Source organism: Anopheles aquasalis, chromosome 2, assembly GCF_943734665.1.
Source record: "Anopheles aquasalis chromosome 2, idAnoAquaMG_Q_19, whole genome shotgun sequence".
NCBI classification, from domain to species: Eukaryota; Metazoa; Arthropoda; class Insecta; order Diptera; family Culicidae; genus Anopheles; species Anopheles aquasalis.
The window spans coordinates 69,610,647-69,632,574 of NC_064877.1; the positions used below are offsets into that span (position 1 = coordinate 69,610,647).

Genomic DNA, 21,928 nt, shown 5'->3' on the forward strand with positions numbered 1-21,928 from the left:
ATGATTAGTAGAAACGATTATTAAAGCTACACAGAAACAGGAAACTCATTTACACAACTTTAATCGTCGCTTTAATGTTGAAGTCGTTTTGCGATTGAAAATGAAAGTGTCACTGTCAGTAGCTCACATTCCAGCTGCGGCTGTTGTTTGTTGTAAATAGGTCAAAAGCAACAAAAAACAAACGAAACAAATCAAACAAAATGGATCCACACAACTCGACGGCCTGTGGTGCACCCTGATGGGATTAATCGAATCGATGAAATCGATACTGAAACCCGCAATCGTCACCACTGCCACCCCAAAGTCGACGCCATTCTGTCAACAGCAGCAGCAGCAGCAGCAGCTCCACTCAGAATGTTACGGTTGGTGATGGTTTACAAAACGAATTAGTATCGAATGACAGATTAAACCAATTATCAATCATATTTTATCGTTTATCCGTTATCAATCAAGGTAATTCGGAAATCATGTCGCCTTTTGTCGCTGTCCCGTACCTTGAAGCGTGTTGACGGGATGGCCGAGGAAGGCGCATTGCTTTCAGAACATCCGCCACCGATCGTTGTGACACGCACGCAGCGGTGAGAGGGCGGTGGCAAACGGCGGAGTGCGGAGCCACACGTACCGCCGTAAGGTGATTACGGAGACAGAGGCACGTCCATACGCAACCACCGCACGCAAAGCCCGTTGCCTTCGAGGACAATTTTATCGAGAACTCATTAGCGCAGCGCAGCAATGGTTGTGCGGCGGTGAAAGAATGGTTCTCGGGGCGAGCGAAAAGCTGGATTGGTCGAAGGCAGGATGTGAGATCATGATGAGCGTTGGTTTCGTCACGTGATTGGCTTTTGAACAAGATGTTTATCGGGTATTTAGGAAAAATGTCGCCACCGTGCGCTGCTTTCACTACGACTGCTGAACGTGAACTGAAGCAGGGACAAAGGATGGGTCTGTTAAGAAAGTTTAAGATGCCTTCAACATTGTAAAAGGATGCACTTTGACATGATGAACATACTCAACAGTTCTTCTACAGAGACAGAAAGAACACTTCAATGCTTCGAGATCAAATCTAAATCTAAAACAATGCAAATGGATTTTTTAACATATATAATGACGGGCGAGCCGTGTGTTTAATGCAAATGGTTCAAAATTTAATTTGCATCTCGGATGATACAACTTCATGGAACACAGCTTATCAAAGGAATTTAAAGATACAGATGTGAAGCGAATAAAATCTATGCAATCCATCTCACTCACCGATCGAGCTCTATCGTTAAAACAATTCAAAGAAACCAAGAAGTAAAGTATCAGCATACTTGCTTCCTCGTACAACCTGATAGAAAATGCTGCATATTTTTGAGTAACGCTCGATACGAAAAAGGAGCAAAAATGCTTGCAAAACAAAAACACTACTGCTGGTCAGCAGCCAAAAACATTGTAAAGTTCCGGATCTTGGTGTTTCCGTTCACCCGGGGACCGTCCGAAACCCAAAACCGGTTTACCGGGCCGGTGAGTGCAGGTATTTAATTAAATCCATCAACCGGCTGACCGCCGCATGCGTTAAAGGCCGGCCGGACAGGAATCGGTTGCCCTCCGGCACCGCATCACTCGTCACTCGTCCCGGGGGTCCACGCCCCCCTGTTGCCGTCATCATCCGTCAACACTGTGACAGCACATTATCGTTGACACCTGCCAATAAGCCGTCGGGCTTCGGCTAAATTAATCCCAACGTTTCAATCCCCGAAAACCGGAATCCACTGGCACCAACGGAGGCCTGAAGCCGGGACGGAAAGCAATATGATCAGACAGTCGTCGCGCCGGCCACACCGGAAGGAAAACCGAACGCTAATAACAATTATCCATTCAATTTGAATGTTAATGCTGTAGAAATGAGTTCGAGGAAAAAGCCTGGGCCTCGTCCTTACAGACCAACAGATGCAGTACACGATTGGGTGGTGTGGGGAATTAGAAAAAAAAAAGGAGAAAGGCGTGAAGATGCGAAGGAAGCAAAAGATGATGATGATGATGATGATGATGGGCACCATCTTCACCGCAGCGAGCACCAAACGGACCCCCTTCGATTCCTGGAATCGTGGAAAATAACCAGCGGCTGTTTGGTAAAAACAACACAGCTTCACTTCATCCCCCCCCCCCCCCCCCCCGGGGCTTGTTATCGTGGCCAACCGGTGGGTGCACCCGTTGGCGCGAAAGGGCGGGCAATTAAAAGCTTCAGCTCGTCAGACTTGGCTTAGTGAATTGTGGCGGCCACCGGGGGTACGGAACGGAAGAATGGCGAAGAGCGGAAGAGAAGAAGGAGAGAAATTTTCCTTTCGATTTACCTGCTTCCGTTTGATTTCGTTCGTTGGGTTGGTTGGTTGGTTGGGCTGTGCTTCTGTGAAGGATGCTGCCATTCAAAAGAGGGAGAAACCCTGTCTCGACTCATCCGCGGCGCATTGTTCTGGCACGCCACAAGCGCCAGCCCATTTGGACAAGGCTCTTGGTGGTGCCGGTGCCGGTGTGCAAGGATATTGAAGAGTTCAAAAGCATTACGTTTTGCTAATTGCTAATGACTGGCCAGTGATAGCACAGTGCTTGTGAATGCTTGTGAATTGCTTCCGCACGGCATTGAAATCGTAAGCACACAGTTCTCTTTACTAGCAGACCACGTGAAATACCTTTGAATGGGCCAATTAAAAATTAAAAATTGGAAAGAATAGATCATTTTATGTTACAGCGAGTCAAATTTCTTCGAGTTTAAAGCGATTAAACGGTTTAATTTAATGAACTAGTTTAATTTAATGAACGTTCGTCTTTAACGATGAATCGATTTATTCCTCAATAGTTCTGTACCTTTTAAGGAAACTGCAATCCGCACAGGTACAGCGAATATTATTATCTTGCGGAAATTACTACTGTGTCACGAAAGTAAAGTCAATTTCGATTTCTTTTGAAAGTTCCTGTTGAACGATGTCGCCGGAGCGGTCTTTGGAGCTTTTTTAATAGCCAGAAGTCACATGGTACTAAATCAAGCAAAAGCGAAAGGTTTTGGAACGATATAAGTGGAGTTTTTGACGAAAAAGTCACGAAAAACAAACGCTAGTCGCTGGCACCAACGGTATCAGTCGAGTTCTGACGCGTTTCAGGCCCATAACTTTTTTGTAAAATGTAATTGAAGAATTATCTGAATATCTCAATATCATCAGCAAGGGCTCTAGTTGTTAATGGACGGTTTTTCAACAAGAAATGTTTGATGTGATGAGCGTGAGCCTTGCAAATTGACGTTGATGGTCGTCTAGGACGTTCTTCGTCTGCAACACGTTCCGAAAAACGAGGAATGCACTGTTAGTACCTCATAAAAAAATCATATCTCAAATACAAATCATTCTTTTGACGTGAAATTTAGCATGAATGTCAATTACGGTACTGACAACCTACAAAAAATACGAGATTAAAAATAATTCGTTCACACGACCAAATAGCGTACCCATTCGTCTTACTTTCGTGACACAGTAGTATGCAGGATGGAGACGCATGGTGGCTCATTATTTTCTCACTTTTTCTCGATATTTTTTCATGCTAGCAGTTTGCAGCAATTAAAATCAGTTCAGAAATACAATAATAAAACGTTAAATTATCTTGATACCCCTCTGCTGACTCTGGATTAGCGCAACCATTGTTCAATGAACTCAATCCAAGCATCGTCGACCATTGCATTCATCGTTTGACCTATGACACGCTAATCGCATCAAAGCATTGCCCCAAGAAGCAGCACTGCACCGCACCACTTATCGCATAATTGCTCGTTAGAACTTTGGGTAAATCGGATTTGTAGCTCTCGCCGGGCCGGCACAGACGACCGGCTAACGACAGCATTGATGAAATTGTTTAAACTCCTAACGTCAACAAATCACCATCTGCGTCAGTGCTTGAGGATGGCTTCGAAGGGATGCTGCTGCTGCTGCTTATCTCGTCGCTGTTGCTGCAAACGTGCTGCAATTCGCAGACGTTCCCTTGCGAAGTGGAAGTCGCAGTCGAGGTCTCGTCTAGGACGGCACTGCGCGGACCACGGTTCGGGCTTCGGGTAGCGGTAATTGGAAACTTCTTGGAGCAAATTCACCGTACCGATTCACTTAATATTTCAAGACGTCCACTCGCACTCGCTCACCAACGCTCCCGAGAACCCCCGTGGAGCGAACGCTCGCAGACCGCCACTCAATGAGACTTAATTTAGTGATTTGGTATTTCCACGTGGGGCACACGTTTCTGCCACGAGTTATGTCGGTGAAACGAGCTGCACTTCCCAAACGACCGGGCACTCGGACTTGGACTCGGACTAGGGGAAGGGTCGGTCACTTTCGCAAACGGATCACGTTTCACCGGGACACAATCGTAACAGCTTGAAGACGCTAAGCTGCTGTCGGTGCTGCTGCTGCCTCTTGTGTTAAAGCTACACAGTAAACAGGACAAGCGCTTCGAACTAGGAGCAAGCCACTCGACTCGACTCTAGTGCCGGCTAGTAGGCACGCACCCATACATACGCGCTCACGTAGTTTGGGTTGCGTTCCGGCTCGTTGATGGTCTCGATACACGTACGTGTAAACCATCGCACCACACATTGCCTGGGGGGGGGGGGGGGGGGTGATGGCCGGCGTCGTCCAGTCCGGGCAGCTCCGGAAGATCACGATTAGACACCAGGAAGTGACCCGGCTCACGAGAGGAAATTTGCGACGGGGGGATGGTGGTGAAAGCACCTCCCGCGGTCCTCCCGGCACACGCGCCGTGCGCGGCGAGTGTGCCAAGTAACGAGTGAAAACATCGCCGGGCACGAGCCACCATTAATCTACGTCTCAAGGGATAAAATATTCAATATATATTCGTTTGCTAAGTGCCGGAGCGTGGCAAATATTTTATGCCCCGGCCCACCACCACACAACCTGTTAAGCTTGGTCGCCCAGCACCCGGCTGACTGGGTGCTAAAAGAGGGTGCCGAGATTTCTTTTATTGAATAGCTCCACGGATGCTCGCGGGGCCCGGTCGGCGATGGAAAGGATGCCGCACACACATATATGCAATGATACCGACAGGATGGGGTGCTTTCGTGGTTTTCGTATAGTGTGTAAGAATGGGGAATGGGTTTAGGTTTTCGGCTGCTTGGAATAATTTATAATTTTTGAAATCAATCGAAAGCATTTGAATGTAACATTTTAGAATGCTATTTTTATGGTTACGTGGTGGGTACCATTTCTTTCACGGGGATTAGGGTGGTATTCGATAAGAGAAAGTTTGCCTTGCATATCAGTTTATCCAGTTTTTACTAACATACTAAACTGTATGATTAAAAGAATACATTTTTACAACTGGTTTTTTAGTGAAGTTGTAAAAAACACGACATGAAGAATAAAATAATGCATAAATTTCCATTATTGATTAATTGAAAAGCACTCATATAGTATTTGTTAAAATTGATAACAAAAAGAGACTATAATTATTTGAAATGTAAATTATGGAGCAAATTCTCACATTAATTTCCCGTGGTACTTTGGTGCAGCATTTGCTAATAAATCTATTTCGTGTAATGTTAGACGCAGAGAACGCAAAAAGAAAGAATTCGAGAGAAATCAATGAAAAAGAAATTATTCTATTTGTAGTAGATGGATGCAGCTTCCAAAATTGTCTTCTAAAATCATTTCAAACGGAGTCAATTTATGTCAATTTAACAAATCACCACCCTCTTCTGTCTCAGGACTTACCAGAACGAAACAAAAATATCGAATCTCGATTGCAAAAAGTACATCAAATGAGTCTTACCTAGCAAAGTGTTCATCTGTGGAAATGTTATCGCACGAATTAATGCCCAACCCAGTGGGAATTTACATCACTCCTGTCTTTTGCTTTTTTTTTACAAAACATCCCGTTTCCAATCCTCCGCAAAGCATTCCACACAATCAGTGCAAGGTTACTGCACTCTCCAAGACTGGGCTAGGAAGATTCCCATTTTCTGCCTCGTTGCATCGAAACAAAACGCCCACTCCGAACGGACCACGCTGATGGTGGTCGTTCACCCGATAGGCGATGCACACAACCGATGGCGGTCAGTAGCGCGTGGGCGCGGCCTACGATACTCCGTCTACTGTACTACACGGAAGCGCATATGCACGGGCGATACATTAACCGGCTTCCGCCCTCCGATGCCTGTCAAGTGTGCGGACAATCAGATCCACCTTATGGTTTCACACCTCCGCGTGTAGCTCCGGCTACGAACGCCTTATTACGGAGAATGGCGAGCGAACGGTTAACGGGAACGGTGGCCAGGTCCAGGCTGTAAGCACGTTTCATGAGAAATTGTAAAAAAAAAACATACAAAACTCTAACAACAACGGACTAGACCCGCTCGTACGGTTGGTGATAATGCACATCGCCACACCGGACGGCACATTGTATAGTCGAGGGGTAAAGGGAGAAGGGCAAGGGGCGATTGTTTTGCGAGTTTACACTTTCACATCTTGCGGCATGGTTACGCGCCAAGCTAGAATGGAAACAAGTGGATGGCCGTATCTAGTAGTACGAGTGTGAACAACGGACGATGATCATAATGGAGCTGTGCTTTCAATACGTGCTACCTTCAATCGCCTCAACGCGGTAAACATAATGACCTACATCGGATGGTCTGTCGTGTTTGTAAGCACCGAGCTAGTACCGAGAATGAGAGCTCTGCTGACGTGCAAAGGATCCATCCAAGAGATTGTAACAATGTTTTGGCGAAGCGCAACAACAAGCAAGCAAGCAGAATTTGTGTCGAAGTCTCCACCGAAAGGCTTTCATTCTTTATTGAAAGAAGTAATAAATTGAATTGGACAAACTCTTCGCTTACTTTCCCAAATTGCACTCACCGTTTGGGCGTTACATTTCGCTCCGAGCACTATTTCGAAAGTACATCTTGCCTGTAATGGAGGCGCACACATCGCACACAACAGCTTACGACGCTGCTGAACCACCTCACAAACCGTAAAACCGGAGGCGGGCCAAAAGATATCACTCAACGGCAAGCTCATATGGTCGCATCGATCGCTGTTCCGTCTCGTCGAAAATTAGCTCAAGCGGCATGGCCACCTTTGTGCAGCAGCACGGGCGAGCGAGCGAGAGCGTTCTGTTCAAGGGAACTAATTCCAGCACAGCTCATCCACCAACCGACCGACCGATGCGGTGAATGCGTTGGATCCAAAGACCGTACCGAGAGACCTGCTTCGGTGCTTGATGCTTTCTCCCGCCAGCTATTTACTGGCAGCGGGTTGCTCCTGGATGTCGCACGCCACAGTTTCTTGCAGGTGTTTCCCGTCCCGCCCCGGGAACCACTTTAAACCCTGCGCGTCGCATCACCAACCTCAACGGTGGACGAAGATAGCAAAGACGCGGACGATGGCGACGGTAACAAAACGCCGCTGGACATAAAATCGATCCAAAGAGGTCCGTGAAAATCCGGCACACGGCCGAAGGTACGCCCAGAACATCGTGTACCATCCCTGGCAGCCATCCTCATATGCGATCCGCGTGGATACGGCGAACTCTTTAGCTGAAAGCAGGTTGCTGATGATACAGTGACGGCATCATAGCACCATTTTTCTTGTCTTGCTCGCTCGCTCGCTCGCTCGCTCACAGCTTTACTGCAGCTTCCTCTCCTCTGACAGAGCCTCCTTCCCTGGTGCTTCATCCTGACCCAGCAGGTCCTTGAGCAGAACGCACAACTTTCAGCACACCGTTACGCCGCTCCGCTGGTCGCTGTTTCAAAACTTTCACCCACGTAGCTGCCGCTTGTGCTGGCTTCAAGCCGTCAAGGTACTGCTGCGGTACACTCCGGGGCAGCCGGGGCAACCGGGGTAACGTTTCGCAGCTGAAACGATGGAACGTTCGACAGAAATATACACACCGGTTATAGTCTCGCACATAAAATCCTCCTCTTCGTCGCCAGGTCTCGAGAATATCCGAGGGTGTACGAGCGCACGGAGAACGAGGTTCCAGAGAGGTTACCCACCAACACAACGCCACTCTGTGTTCTGCCAAATCGCAAACCAAAAACCCCCTTTTCAATTTTACCTCGCTTGTTCCTCTCGGAAAACGTACTTCAAACCCTAACACACGGGCACACGGGGACGCACATCAACGTAATCTTGACCACTTGGACCAACCCCTTCTGCACCCCGAAAAGGCTGGGATGTGCCGTCCGGTCCGAAAAAAGGGGTTTAAGGAGGAATCTGGTCTCTGGTCTTTTCAGGTAAATTTTCCGAAATGCTTTGTTGGCTTTGCAGAGCAAACCGCATAGCGCAGAGGCATTTAAGAGGATAAATCTGTTACAGGGACCTTCCTCTGGTCGCTTTCAACGAAGCGCAAAGCGAAGGTTCGGACTTTGGGCGGCGAGGCGCCGACATCAATGTCCGATTCGTCGTCGTCGAGCGTTGTTGGCTGCGTTGCGAGGACAACGCTACAACTCTGTTAATCCTGACGCTGCTGCTGCTGCCGGTGCTGGTGCTACTATCGCTCTGACAGTCGTCGTCGTTGTCGTCTTCGGAACATTAACTTCTTAAACCTACTCCCCGCAGCCCCTATTTAGGGGGATGCTTTGACAACCTGCAGGGTTTGGCAGTTGACGAAATTAATCCTCTACCTGTGCTAGAAAGGAAGAGACAGGCGAGCAAAAGACAGAGAGCGAGAGAGAGAGAGAGCAAAATGAAACGGTTACTTACGTTTTTGATGTCGACCGCTTTGGTGAACTGGCGACCGAACTCCCACAGATCGACACCGAACCGGATGGCCCAGTTTCGTACTCTGGAACAAGCAGGGAAAGAGAAAAAGAGAGACAGAGAGAGAGAGACAGAGTTAGTGAGGAAATGTGAAATACGAAATGGGTGTCACACGTGAAGCGTGAAGGTCGTGAAATTTATCATCTTCCCCTCGTCGACGTTACCGTGGTGGTGGTGGTGGTGGTGACACGGACGCGCAATGTAATATCTGTCAATGCAGCACCAGCAGCGACATCACCGCCTAGCTGGCAAGCATATGCTGCGTTGGGCGAACAACCGCGACGCGACGAACTCTCTACCAGGCGTCACATATCAGACCAGCGTTCTGGTCGAAATTCCTACATAAATTTCCCACCCCAAAACCATTCCCCTTTCGATCGTTTCGAGAAGTTTCCCCCGGGAAGCCACCGGATCGGATCTTTCTAATGTCGATCCGTCGTCAGTATCCGTGGGACACACCCATCGATGAGATGGATAAGGAGGGGGTTTCCAATCCGGTGCAATCCATCCGATCCATTCGGTGGCCACGAGCCACAGCAAATACCACGGGCGCGTTGCAGCGTTGCGCACCAACCACGCAAAACGACGGCCAACGATGATCGGAAACCGGGAGTGCGAAAAATCGGATTTATTGGAAATTCTTTTCACCCAAATGCCCGGGGAGTTTCCCTCGAGATGCGGTGATGTGGTTATGGGAGTGACGGAGCAGGGGAGCTTACCCGTTCACCCAAACAGCCAACTGCAACTGTTTGAAGAAGTTTCGGTTTATGGCATTTCGTCTCCCACAACGAGGGCGGCACACATTTACATACATGCGAGGCTGTGGTTTTGCGAGAGGATTTTGCTATCGAGCTGCTGCTCTTTGACTGGGACCGAGATTGCTTTGATGATAGATCTTACGATTATCGATCGAACTCGGAGGAGTCGTGAAGAGTTTGCTGTCGATGCTGCTGCTGCTGCTGCTGCTAATTGATGGCAAGTTTCGTATAGTTTAGTACTAGATATGGCATCTACTAGAACAGTCCGTGGTGTATATGTATCTTAAGTTTGATAATTTATTATATGCTCTATGCAAATTTTATTCTATGTTTATGTTGGAATTGAAGAGTGGTGTTCGAAAAATTGAATGAAGAATTTGTTTTCAACATTTCAACATTCATCACATATTGGAGTTTGAGATCTCTGGGTTAATGAACCATTTAAATTGCTATTAAAAACCCCTAAAACTCTGAAATTTTACCGGTTACCTGGCGCCTCCATCATCGGGTTAAGTTGAGTTGAGATTTGATGGGAAAAAGCAAATTTAACAAAGCCATGCACCTCCAAATTGATTGGTAAAGCGGCCCGCGGCCTGGCTGTAACTTTATTCTGCGACTCGCATGTCGATTAAAATGTCGATTTGAAGGTGTGCTAGGTAAGACATTCTCGGTAACTGTTCTAGGTTGTAATTAAAATATTGTATTTGATGGTTTGGAATCGCACCTACGATAAAGATAAGCGATTATTTATTCCTTGTTCAATTTACAAATTAAGAGTAAGCCAATTTCACGACACCATAGGACGTGTAGTGGGGTTCTGTGACAACTGTTCGAAAATTGCTTGAAAAGCGTAAGAAATAGCGCTTTAAATGTTGCGTTCTACGAGAGAAAAATGCGGAAAAGCGATCGTATTCGTCTCGACGAATTGAGGAAGCTGATCGGCTAGCGTTATTGAATGAAGGTGACATTCAAACGGAACACCATCTTAGGTAGACAGTATACTTCGCTTACTATTTGTTGTTTTGCGTTGTTGTTCCATGTACCTCTAAATTAACACAGATGAAAGGTAAACAATTGTCATTTGTTGAAATTATGGGTTCATTTTGAGTATCTCACATGAAAAAAAAATGTGCTTCGTTAAGAAGATATCTAATTTATCATTGGTTTAAGCCTATGAATTGCTGTGACTCCTAATGACCATCCCTATTGAATTACCAGGTGTATGCATATGAAACCGACCTTTATGATTTGCGAAAAAACGCTTTTTCTTGGAAAATGGAAAAAAAATTCTCCAAAGCAATGGCAAATCGTTAGCTACACATTTTAATTTTATTTTAGGAAATTTTTGGATGCCTTGCCAAAAAAACCGCCAATCTGTATCATTTTTTTTCCAAACCCTTCCAATTTTTCAAATTTTCGTAAGAAAAGAAGCGCTGCTCGGCCATTACCTGTCGCAACGATGCAAATGAATGTTCATCTGATAGAGTCAACTCTGATGAGTTAGCCCCAAGTGGTAATTGTTACCAATTGTGGCTTTTACCGTGTCCATGGCCGATATTCCGCGCGGTGACACGGTGCATTTTCATCGAGAAAAATAGGTCAATCTGTTACATCTAGCCATGGGAAGAAAGATCACAAAGAGATTCCTTGACTTCGAAAAGTGCATAAGGACATAGTTCCAATTGAGTGTAACATTCAATTTACCTAACCCCTGGATAGGAATAGATGGTTAGCATATTTGCGATTCAACCGCTTGAAACATGTAATGATGTCTTTACACTACGTTCGTTAAACTAACGAACGTCTTCACTCGGCAAATCATCGGAATGCCCTCCCACGGAACACTGAACACTGAGCAACACATTTGACACTGCAGGCGTGTGGTGGTGCTTAACCTTCCTTAACAAAGAAGTAACCAACGCCAACGAACAAGCTCTTGGCCTCGCACACTGCTCGTTCCACTCCAACTCTGTACAAGCTCAAGTAATGTAAGAACGAGAAAATGTCTCGTTTCACATACCCCGAAATGGCGCAATGTGTCTTCACTTTTGTCTCCTTCGCACCGCGACCCTCACCCATGACATGACAAGAGACGAACAAACGAACGAACGAACGAGCCACTGCGGCTGCAACGTGCGCTGCTGCATGTCCTAGCGCTCCGAATCCCACAATTGAGTTCACTCGTGCCAATCAAGATGTACCCGGTCCACCACCCCCCCCCCCCCCCCTCGGTCCGGTACGCACTGCGAGCACCAATCGTGGGTGGTATGGTGCCATCACAGACACATGCATGCCAGCCAACGATGACAGGCGCTCGGCGCTAGATCGCTCTGTTCACCACCATTACTTTTCCAACAAGACGACCCCGCTTCTGCTCTGCCCCAGGAACCAGCGCCAGTCTCTGGACATGGTAATAATGTGCTGGAAGAAACGCCATCGCGAAATCGCAATCGCGCGAGATCAGATGCCATGTGTTAAGCAAACAGCCGTCAACCGACAGTAAGACCTAGGGGGCCGCCCAGACGCCCTGTAATACACCCACGCCCACAGCTTCAATTCAATGATCCCCCAGTGCATTTGCGGTTTGCTGTAGCCCCGGGAAGGGATCCTAGGAGTGGCAGAGGAAATTGTAATGAGTTTCGAAACCACCACCGACAGCAGCAGCAGCAGCAGCCACGGTAATGAAATGCAGGCTCTATTCCAAGCCAAGACCATCACACGGATTGCACTTGTGTTGGGCTTGTGTCTTTGAGCGCTGCTTTTGTCTTAAAGGAGAAACCACAGGAATCTCGATCGGCCGTCTCTTAGTGCTGGCACACACCAGTCAAGGGTTTCCAGTTTCGGATGGGAGCGGTCTGCGATGAAGTTTCCAAGTGGCCCTCAAGCGAATACATACTGGTGCATACCAGCACCCTTTCTCCTCCCCCGGGGGGCTTGGCTGGGTGATTATGTATTTTTCACAAATAAACATAAATCTCACAAAAGCAAAACCGGTCCATGGAAGTTGTTGTGGAGTGCACAACTCGAGTAGTGAGTGCGACACAGAAACAGAAAGAACCGTGGCGTGGTGCTACTCCCAGAGGCAGCAAACATTCGAGAACATTCGAGAGTGTAGCAGCCACGAAGTCCTTCTGTTGTTGTTGTTGTTGTCGAGATAATTTAAACAATTTAAACTTTTCAACTATTCCCTTCGCCCTGGTGGACTGCACTGCTGCGTGCCTTCTGCAGCGCTCACTCACGCTCGGTCGGTCGATCGGTCGGTCGCCAGTCCCAGTTGCACCGCGGCCATTGGGCAGACTTTCTGGGAATGTTTGGTTCTGGCTTAAACATCTTGGATCACATCTTCCGTGGCGCGCGTTAACGTGAACCGGGTTGCGGAAGCTCGTTCCTGTTTAACTCTCCCCAAACCGTGGTGGGGGGGAGGAATTCGATTGGAAAAGTTCGGTCCCCATTCATCGTTATTGATTGTTGTTGTACCAAAGCACCACCAATGAGGGCGCACGTTTGAGGAATGGCTCCAGCTGGAATAGCTCGTAAATTGGCCCTCACAACCCCTCAGCCCCCTCTCCCTCACTGGGCAACTATTTGGCAACATTCACCGTCCAATTGGGCACCCAATACCTGTCCTGATCGATCGAGCATTGCTGCAACATTCGCTCCGACTGTCACTCGGCGAGATAAGGAATACAATTTGGCAAAACCAGGCAAACAACGATGGCACGCGGATACACTTACTCGTTGTGCGGGATGTCCTCGTCCGGATCGGCGGCCACCGGTGCCGGATCGAGCGTCAGCGTCAGCAGCAGCGCCAGCAGTAGCAGCGGCAACAACAGGAACGGTCCGGCGGTTAGCAACTCCCGGCGCTGTCCTCTCCAGCGGGACCTTCTACCACCCTGGGGTGGATCCATGGTTCCCTCCCTCCCGGTTCCCGGTGGGCCGTATGGCCAGAGAGAAGAAGGAGGAGGAGGAGGAGGAACAGGAGGAAGAGAAGGAGAAGGAAGACCGTTTGCCCGTTGCCTGGTGTGCGCTAATAAGATTTTATGTTTCGCGCGATGTTCACGAGGGCGCGCGCGCACGCACGCCACGTCTCCCAACCGTGTGGCCACCAACTCGACACAACTGCTGCTGCTGGAACACGGACACACACGCGCGGCACAGGCACGACCGTGTTGGTCTACTCCCGGCGGAAGTGGCGACGGCACCACCGGGGACCTGGTTTATGGTTTATTTATCCTCTTTTACGACTGGCACACCGCCTACTTGGTTCACACACGCGCGAGCGCACCCGTACGCACTGTTCACTGCGATGATCGGCGGGTTTCGCGGTTGCAATGCTCACAGCATCCCACAGCATCGGCCACTCATGTTATCCAGCGATCCTAGGAGGCAGCTAGGAGTAGGAGGGAGCCAGCAAGGATCTAGAATGGATGCAAGGAGGATGGTGGTGGGTGGTTTGTTGAATATGTGTCTGTATTCCTGTTGGGGTGGGGGGTGGTTAGGGGGATGATCAATAAAACATTCAATTTAAATATAAATTGCACCATAACAAAGAGCCACAGGATAATAACGGCGCGTCAGAGAGAAAGAGAGAGAGTCAGAGAGTGGTTTTGTCCTTGGGGACACACCAGCCTCCTTGCTGGTTGCTACCGGTCCCGGATAACACAAAAAGCATCTTGCGCTATGGATCATCTCGACTGAGCATTAATCTCAACTGAGGAGTCTCTCTAGGGGTGGTGGTTCCACTGCGAGGTAAATTCAGTTTCGTTATTGTATAATTAGCGTTTACGGGCAGTGCAAAAAAATGAACACAAATTCTCCTATTCAACACGCACACAACCAGCGACACGAACACACTTTACGGGGGTCCTCATCGCGCCAACTAGTACGCACCTTCCCCCCCACTGATTATTTCACTCAAATACTACTCCACACAAACACGCGCACATACTGGCACAAACACGGACACATTTGCCAGCAAAAGTGCAGCAAGAGGGTGCAGCAGCAGCAGTAGCAGTAGCAGTAGCAGTCGTGGCGTACCGTACTCACTACTACTCGCACCGATGGTGCAGCGTAGGAACACGTGGTTTCGTGGTCCTGCTGGTGGTCCTGCTGCTGCTGCTGCTGCTCGTGATGCGTGCGTAGGCGTACCGGGATCGGGATCACTATGCTGCGTAGCGTAATGCACACACCGATAAACACACGCCACTACAAACACGGTTCACCTGCGCCACCAACGACCTGCCCCCAAATGACCTTGTGGCACTGAATTATCCTTGCAACGAACGAGCGACCAACCCGCCCTTCCCCTCCGTTCCTTCGTTCCGTGTGTCTGTGTGGGAGCGTGTGTACTGGAGAAGATTTGGCGATTTTTTTTTGGTTTCTCGCACAAATTGTGGACCTCTCCGTTACCCAACAATGCACGATGCGCACAATTTAATGCAAGTTGCACAATTTTCGGGGTGAATGTGACAGGATTACAGTTAAAAAAGGGCAACTTCACTGATGGCTACTACGATCACAAGCGCTATGATGCACGTTTACACTCGCAACCGCTCAGTGCGCTAGGAGCAGCGCTTACTATGTCGATGACGAGGACTCCATTGTTCCGTCTTCCACAATGGCAAACTGTTTTGTAATGGACTCTCTGTTAGAAGCTGACTTTTCCACTACCAGCATCAGTAGCAGCAACCAGAGCACCTTGGACCGTTGCAAGCCGTTGCTGTTGTAATCGCGAGCGAGCCACACCAGCACACCAGCGCACGGTATGCAGCATCTGCTGCTGCTACTGCTGCACAATGCTCGCTCGCACACAGCACCAGCAGCATCCTCACTCACTCTTTTTCACTCTCTCTCTCTCTCGCGCGCTTATTCGATGGTTTTCCTTCAAAGTACCAAGCCAAAGGACCGACTGCTTGTACTACTCCTGCCTGTAGTACTCTATTGTAGCCAAAGTATTGTGGCACCAATACAGCGCCAGCATCTAGTAGGCTACTGCATCGTTCTTCTTCTGGTGCGCTACTGGATGCTGGCATGTTTTTTTTTTGTTGTTGTGCATTACAGAGCGGCCACCATTAGTGCGACCGACCGGACGCTGTCGCAGGTCACGAGGCCTCAAGGCCAGCGAACGCACTTTAATCATCACCAAGCGATGATCCGTCGAGTTTCGAGGTGACACGGGGGGAGGGGATGTCTTCAGGCCGCCACTCTCTCTACCACCTTCGTTCACTCTTCCTGTCGATCCTTTCGAGGTGGTTGGTTCGTGGTTTTGGCCTCCCACCGGGGGTAGGGCAAGTATCACAGTGGGTTGAATAAGGATTCTCTCTCCCTTCCTCTCTCTCTCACTCTCTCTCTCTCTCTCTCTCTTTTGCCGCCACTCGTCCTACGTTGTCTTGTACGCATGCACAGGCGTCGCGTGTACCCGAAGCAAGAGCGTGGTGCGAGCGAGTCAGGGCGTCCAACGGCACACCAACGCACACACTTCCTGCCTGTCCATCCGGTCTAATCAGGTTAGCATAATCACCACCAGCAGCAGCAGCAGCAGCACCACCACCACCACCGTTCCGTTGCACAAAGCCACTCGTTGTTTCATAATGCTACGAGGGATTCGCTCGCTTTTTGCAGAACTTTTTGTCAACGGGACACGCAACTTACATCCTCCACAAGCACAAGCACACATGCACAGATATTCCTCGTTAGCAGCAGGCAAGGCAGCCCATTTGTTACATTTTTGTTTGTGTTCCACCCCAGAAATTGAAAAACGAATCCTTTCACTCAGATCGACCTTAGACACTTAACGCATGGTGGTCACCAACACTTTATAATGGCATAAAAACGGGAACCCTGTGCTGTCCTCTTGTGCATTCCATGGGTTGCTTAGCATTACTCAGCTCACACTGCGATTAAACTGCCGAAAAATTTCCTTTTATTGTGCTGTTGTTGGCACAAAACGCGCAGCACACTGGAACGCCGGCGCCCATTTTGAACTCAGCGCACGATCCACCATTAAAACAGAGCACGCCGTCTGTCCCCGCTGTTCGGAGCAATTCGGAACGTACGGAACGGCGCGAGCGGGTTCTTCCACTGGCTGGTCGAAAGGGCGCTTTTTTCTCGGATAAATCCAACGCCAGTGAAGTGGACCACGGCGAGCACGACAAGCACACGAACACCGTACCTTCACTGAGCACTCCGCGGACGGAAACGCGCGTATTCCGTGGACTCTCCTCTATTCTTCTTCCTTCACTGGGCGCGTGGCTCGTGGCGTGGCGTACGCGCCTTTCTTTCAGCGCACCTTCCTTCTCTTCATCCAATCCATGCCGCCACTCTCCCGGCCCCCCCCCCCCCCTTCCCTTTTCCACCTGGAAGATTCTTGAGAATCGGCCGACTTCCCTTCCCCCCCCCGGCGCGACTCGTTACACCCCCATTCGTTGTTGTCGTCGCCCCATTCTCTGGTGGGTCTCAATTCCGTGAGAGCGAGCGAGTGAGCGAACAATGTGGGGTGGTGCGCAGGCGCCTCCATCGTGAAGAGAAGCCTCCAACACACACGGTCCACGTCCCTTCCAGGTGGATCCTACGGTTCGTCCCGTCCGCTCCCCGATTTGGGAGGAAAAAAAAAGAAGAAGGAACTTCCTTTCTAGTTGCGGCGTGCGGGCGTGAAGAACCGAACCCCACCCCTGGTGACGAATGGCGCAATGTCCTGCGGGACGGTCCGTACGGGAGATCCGTTTCATGCGGCCATCGAGGCCATTTCGTTCGTTTTTTGCCGATCACGCACAATAACTCTACGATAGCTTCCCGCTTCGTGCTTCGTACCGTTGATTTTTCGCTGTTCCACAGGATCCGGAGGAAAAAGAAAGGTTGGTTTCGGGCGAAGCGATTTTCACTGACACTATGGACACGGATCCGTGTGCGCGTCCACCACTAGCGGCAGCTTGACTCGCGCTGCCACGGCACTGTCTTCACTTCTTCACCTTCTTCGGACGCACTTTTTTCGAAGATAGATCCGTCCCTACGCCAGGACGGGTATCCTTGTTTGACACTAATCGATCGATAGGTGGTTTCGAAATGGCGCGTCCTCCCGAGACGAGACGGGCGCCTCCATCGCTGGGGTTTGAATCGCGCGTGTCAGTTGGAAGTGGTCTATAATTTAGTACAAAATTGTTGCATTTCTTTTCGCGATTTTAATGATGGAACTTAATTTCTGTTTTCGACGAGAATGACTAATTTGGACATGAGAAATTGAATTTAATTTCAACCGTTCTCGTTCACATTTATCACTAGACTGGCCGTTGTTGCAACACCCTCTCTCTCCGCGATCAGGAAACATTTCACGGCCATTCTTCGACCTTATCACTAGAAGTAGGTCAGTGTTGAGGAAACGATTGTTCAATACTTTCGAAGAATAATCATCGGTTTTAAAACAAACTGTGAGTAGCTGCTCGTCTGGCAAGCAAAGTGTTGATTAGCAGGCCCTTGGTAACGGCCGCCATCTCATGGTAAGTTATCTTTCGGATTCGGAGTACGGATAGTTATCTTTCTAAATTGCTTGTAAAAATAATCCTCATTTAACCAACACACTAACTCATGAGACTGGACGAATAAATGACCAAACGAACAAAGAAGAATAAATGAAAACAAAGAACAACCGCCAACTTACCTGAACTTGTTCGTTGCAACCATGCAAAGCCTACTCGAAAACCATCCAAAAAGAATTGTTTATGAAAAAATCTATTGTTTCAGCCTAATTTATTTTAACATTAAATTTAGCAGAGAAAGAACGAACCGAACCGAACTGAACCGTCACAGATCGTTACAGATATAGCGACGCCGCAAAGACAATGTCACGCTTCAGTAATCGAATGGCTTCGGAGAACTTGTTCTCCAGATCGGTGTTGCCGATCGTCTTCGAAGCTTGCACCATCTGCCGCAACAATTCCTCGAGCCGGCGCATACACCGAATGATGGAACCCTCGAAGATGTCCGTCATTTTACACAGATCCGCAAAGGAAGCGCCCTTACACCAGGCCAGCACCACATCCATCAGGAACGGTTTAAACGACTCGACGTACCGCTCCTCGTCCAGCTCCACCTTACACTCGTTCGAAACCTTCGCTATCCGACGTGCCAGATCCTGCATCTGCCTCAACGGTCCCGACAATTCCTCCGCCGACGACGGCACCTCATTGCTCTTCTCATCGCACACGAAACAGCTGAGCAGGGCGCACGATTGTGCCGGTCCGAGATCGGTGAACGTACCGTTGAACACCATCTCCGTGATGAGCAGCTCATCGGCACAGCTCAACTCACAGGCGACCCGCCCCTTAAACTCGATCACATCCGCAGCCGTACAGTAACCCAAGCGTCGCAGCACCCGCTTCCTGTGCTTCAGTTCGCTCATATGTAGCAAGCTGCGGGCTTCTCGCAGTGCGCTCTTCTCATTCTTCAGCTCCTTCTCCAGTTCTAGCTTTTCCATGTACTTGCTGTACAGACGAGTCAATTCCGGAGCATTGTGCAGCGGATGGGCAAAGAGGCGCTTCTCGAACTTGTCAATCATGTCCACTATACCCTGGAAGTCCTTCTCTTTGATGTGCATATCTTCGATCGGATTCAGTAGCGGTGGTCCCTGGGGGAACCGCTTCTTCACCTCCTCGATCGTCTTCAGCACCGAACGGCGATTGTCGGCTGGCCGCAAATCGTTCGGACAGTACACACGCAGCGAGCTGATGCGCGTTACGAGCTTGTGCAGCACGGGAACAACCTCCACCGATCCACGTTTGCCCGGTGGGCACGGTTTCGGAATGCCCTCCCGTTCGAATCCATCGGCCACGTGCAGCAGCACATCGATCACCACCTTCTGTTCCGTTTTCAGTGGGTTCTGTTTGCTGTTGGCGTTCTCCTTCTTAAAGTTCACGATAATGCCCCACTCGAACTCACCGAGATCGGACTCGAGCTTGATCATACGTCCCGGTTGCAGGAACGGCACCAGGTACACGGGCCGCGTAATGTACTCCCGGAACTGTTTCCCGAGCGTATCGAGCTGCTCCCGGATGTGATGGTAAGACATGATCGATTGCTCCTCCTTGATGTAGATCGATTGCAGCTTCTGTTGCTTCTCCTGCACCCGCTTGTAGATATCGGGGATCGAGGATTGGTTTTGGAACTGAAAGAACGACCGTTCGAGCATATACTCCGGGTTGATTTCTTCGACACGCAGCAGATTCAGCACCATGTTGTACGTCAGATGGAATGCCGAATTGATGGGATCCGCTTTACCCTGTACGATCTCTTTGCCAACGGCCGGCGATACCGCTTCGTCGATCATCAGTATGACGATACCCTTATCGTCAAGTCCTCGGCGACCGGCACGGCCCGACATCTGAATGTACTCGCCCGACGTTACCCACCGGAAGTCCTTTCCGTCAAACTTCCGCGGACTCGTAAACAATACCGTACGGGCCGGCATGTTCAAGCCCATGGCGAACGTTTCCGTGGCAAACAGTGCCTTGATGAGACCCTCGCCGAACAGAATCTCGATCGTCTCCTTCAAAATCGGCAACAATCCACCGTGATGGATCCCGATGCCACGCCGTAACAACGGCAACACATTCTCGACCTGCGGCAACTGGCGATCCTCCTCCGTCAGCACGTCCATCGCATTATTAAACACCTCATCGACCAGCTTCTTCTCGACGGTCGAGTTAAAGTCGAGCTTGGCCATCTGCATCGCGTACACCTCGCAATCCTTCTTGCTGAACGAGAAGATGATCACCGGGGCAAAGTTGCGCTCCATGATCATCTTCACGATCTTGAAGATGTTCGTTTCACCCGAACTCGACGTCGCCTTAAGGCCACCCTTACGGCCCTTCTGGTCGCCTTTGGCCGCCTCACCCGCGTTCTGCAGCACGTTCATGGCGGTGTTAAAGTTATCCTCCTTAAACTGTCCCTTCTCGTCCACCACCAGATGGATACCGTCGCCACCGACCGGGAAGAGGTAGTGTTGCAGCGGCGTTGGCCGATAGTCCGTGTACACAACGTGGCACGGTTGCTTGTGCAGATGGCACACCCATTCGGCGAACTGGCGCGCATTCGGGATGGTAGCCGACAGGAACACGTAGTGCACATTGTCCGGCAGCAGGATCAGCGTTTCTTCCCACACCACTCCTCGCTCCTTATCACGCATGTAGTGAATCTCGTCGAAGATGACCCAACCGACCTCACGCATAATCTCCGAGCCACGGTACAGCATGTTCCGCAGAATCTCCGTCGTCATGATCAAACAGGAAGCGGTCGGATTGATCGTCACATCGCCCGTCACCAGTCCCACATCCTTGAACTCTTCGTGAAACTCACGATACTTTTGATTCGACAGGGCCTTGATCGGGGTCGTGTAGATGACGCGCTGCTTGTCCGCCAGCGACTTGGCGATCGCGTACTCCGCTACCACGGTCTTTCCGGCGGAGGTGTGTGCCGACACCAGCACCGACTGGTTGTTCTCGATGCACAGTATTGCCTCGCGCTGGAACGGATCCAGCACGAACGGGTACTCCTTTGCTGGAGGGCCCGACGCAGCGGCCAACGGTACGTAGTCTTGATCCGGGTAGACGGCCACCTCGTGCGTACACGCATCCGGCGACTGTATCGTGTGTATCTTGATGCGACTCTCGATATTATCCAAGCTGGCGGGGAGGGAAGGTGAGGTTAGCCAAACCGACTTTGCCGGCCACAGGAGCCACACCGGTACTTACTTGATTTCATCCAACAGTGATTCTACCTTAATCTTTTTCGCCAAAACTTCTACTTCATCTATCGCATCCGATTCCGTCGGCAGTTCCCGTTTCGTGGCCGTCGCTCTGTGAAACAAAGAAATGGATCATTTTAGGACCTGCACCGGAAACCTAGCGTCATTCCAGGGACTTACTTGCTGGTGCTAGGGCTTTCGGCATCCTCGTCGTCAATCACCACCACCGGTTGCTGTTCCGGTTTGATTTCCTCGCACAAAACCGGCCCTTCGGCCACATCGTCGTCATCGTTCCCTTCCTGAAACACGTTAAACAAATCGTCCACGCTTTCCATCGCGCACTTTATCCGATTTATTTCGTTGGAACCGCGTTTTTACGGTCGGTGCAAACTGTTTACCAACCGGCAGCGTGCTTTTTTACCTGCGTGACAGAGTGTGGTCGAAGTAATCAGCTAACAGGACGCAAAAGGGTCGGGTAAGGGCAGCTGTTATACGAGTCATAAATACTGTTATACTCACGATACTCGCACGTTTTTCCTAACTTCCAACAACCGCAGAATAATCGTGATAAGCCGGAACACTACTTTTCCCTCCCAGAATTGATACACACCCCCTCCCGCTCCGTTTCCCCACCCAATTTCCCCGAA

At 49.6% G+C, this 21,928-nt stretch overlaps 2 protein-coding genes across 5 annotated transcripts in view; both read right to left on the reverse strand.

The window, feature by feature from the left end:
* Nucleotides 1-13,693, reverse strand: part of LOC126573188 (voltage-dependent calcium channel subunit alpha-2/delta-4) — a 48,644-nt gene extending 34,951 nt beyond the window's left edge. For all 4 annotated transcript variants that reach the window (XM_050233127.1, XM_050233126.1, XM_050233125.1 and 1 more), the window contains exons 1-2: nucleotides 13,283-13,693; nucleotides 8,733-8,814 (exon numbers count right to left, since the gene is read on the reverse strand). In XM_050233127.1, coding sequence (XP_050089084.1) covers nucleotides 8,733-8,814; nucleotides 13,283-13,455 — 255 coding nt within the window. In that variant the 5' untranslated portion in view covers nucleotides 13,456-13,693. The remainder of the gene's footprint in view (nucleotides 1-8,732; nucleotides 8,815-13,282) is intronic.
* A 4,579-nt stretch (nucleotides 13,694-18,272) lies between these two features.
* Nucleotides 18,273-21,692, reverse strand: LOC126570546 (exosome RNA helicase MTR4). The gene is made up of 3 exons (XM_050228377.1): nucleotides 21,462-21,692; nucleotides 21,289-21,393; nucleotides 18,273-21,219 (listed from the first exon to the last, which is right to left on the reverse strand). The coding sequence occupies exons 1-3, from the start codon at nucleotides 21,614-21,616 to the stop codon at nucleotides 18,354-18,356; spliced, it is 3,126 nt and encodes a 1,041-aa protein (XP_050084334.1). The 5' UTR covers nucleotides 21,617-21,692; the 3' UTR covers nucleotides 18,273-18,353.
* Between the last annotated feature and the right edge of the window lie 236 nt (nucleotides 21,693-21,928).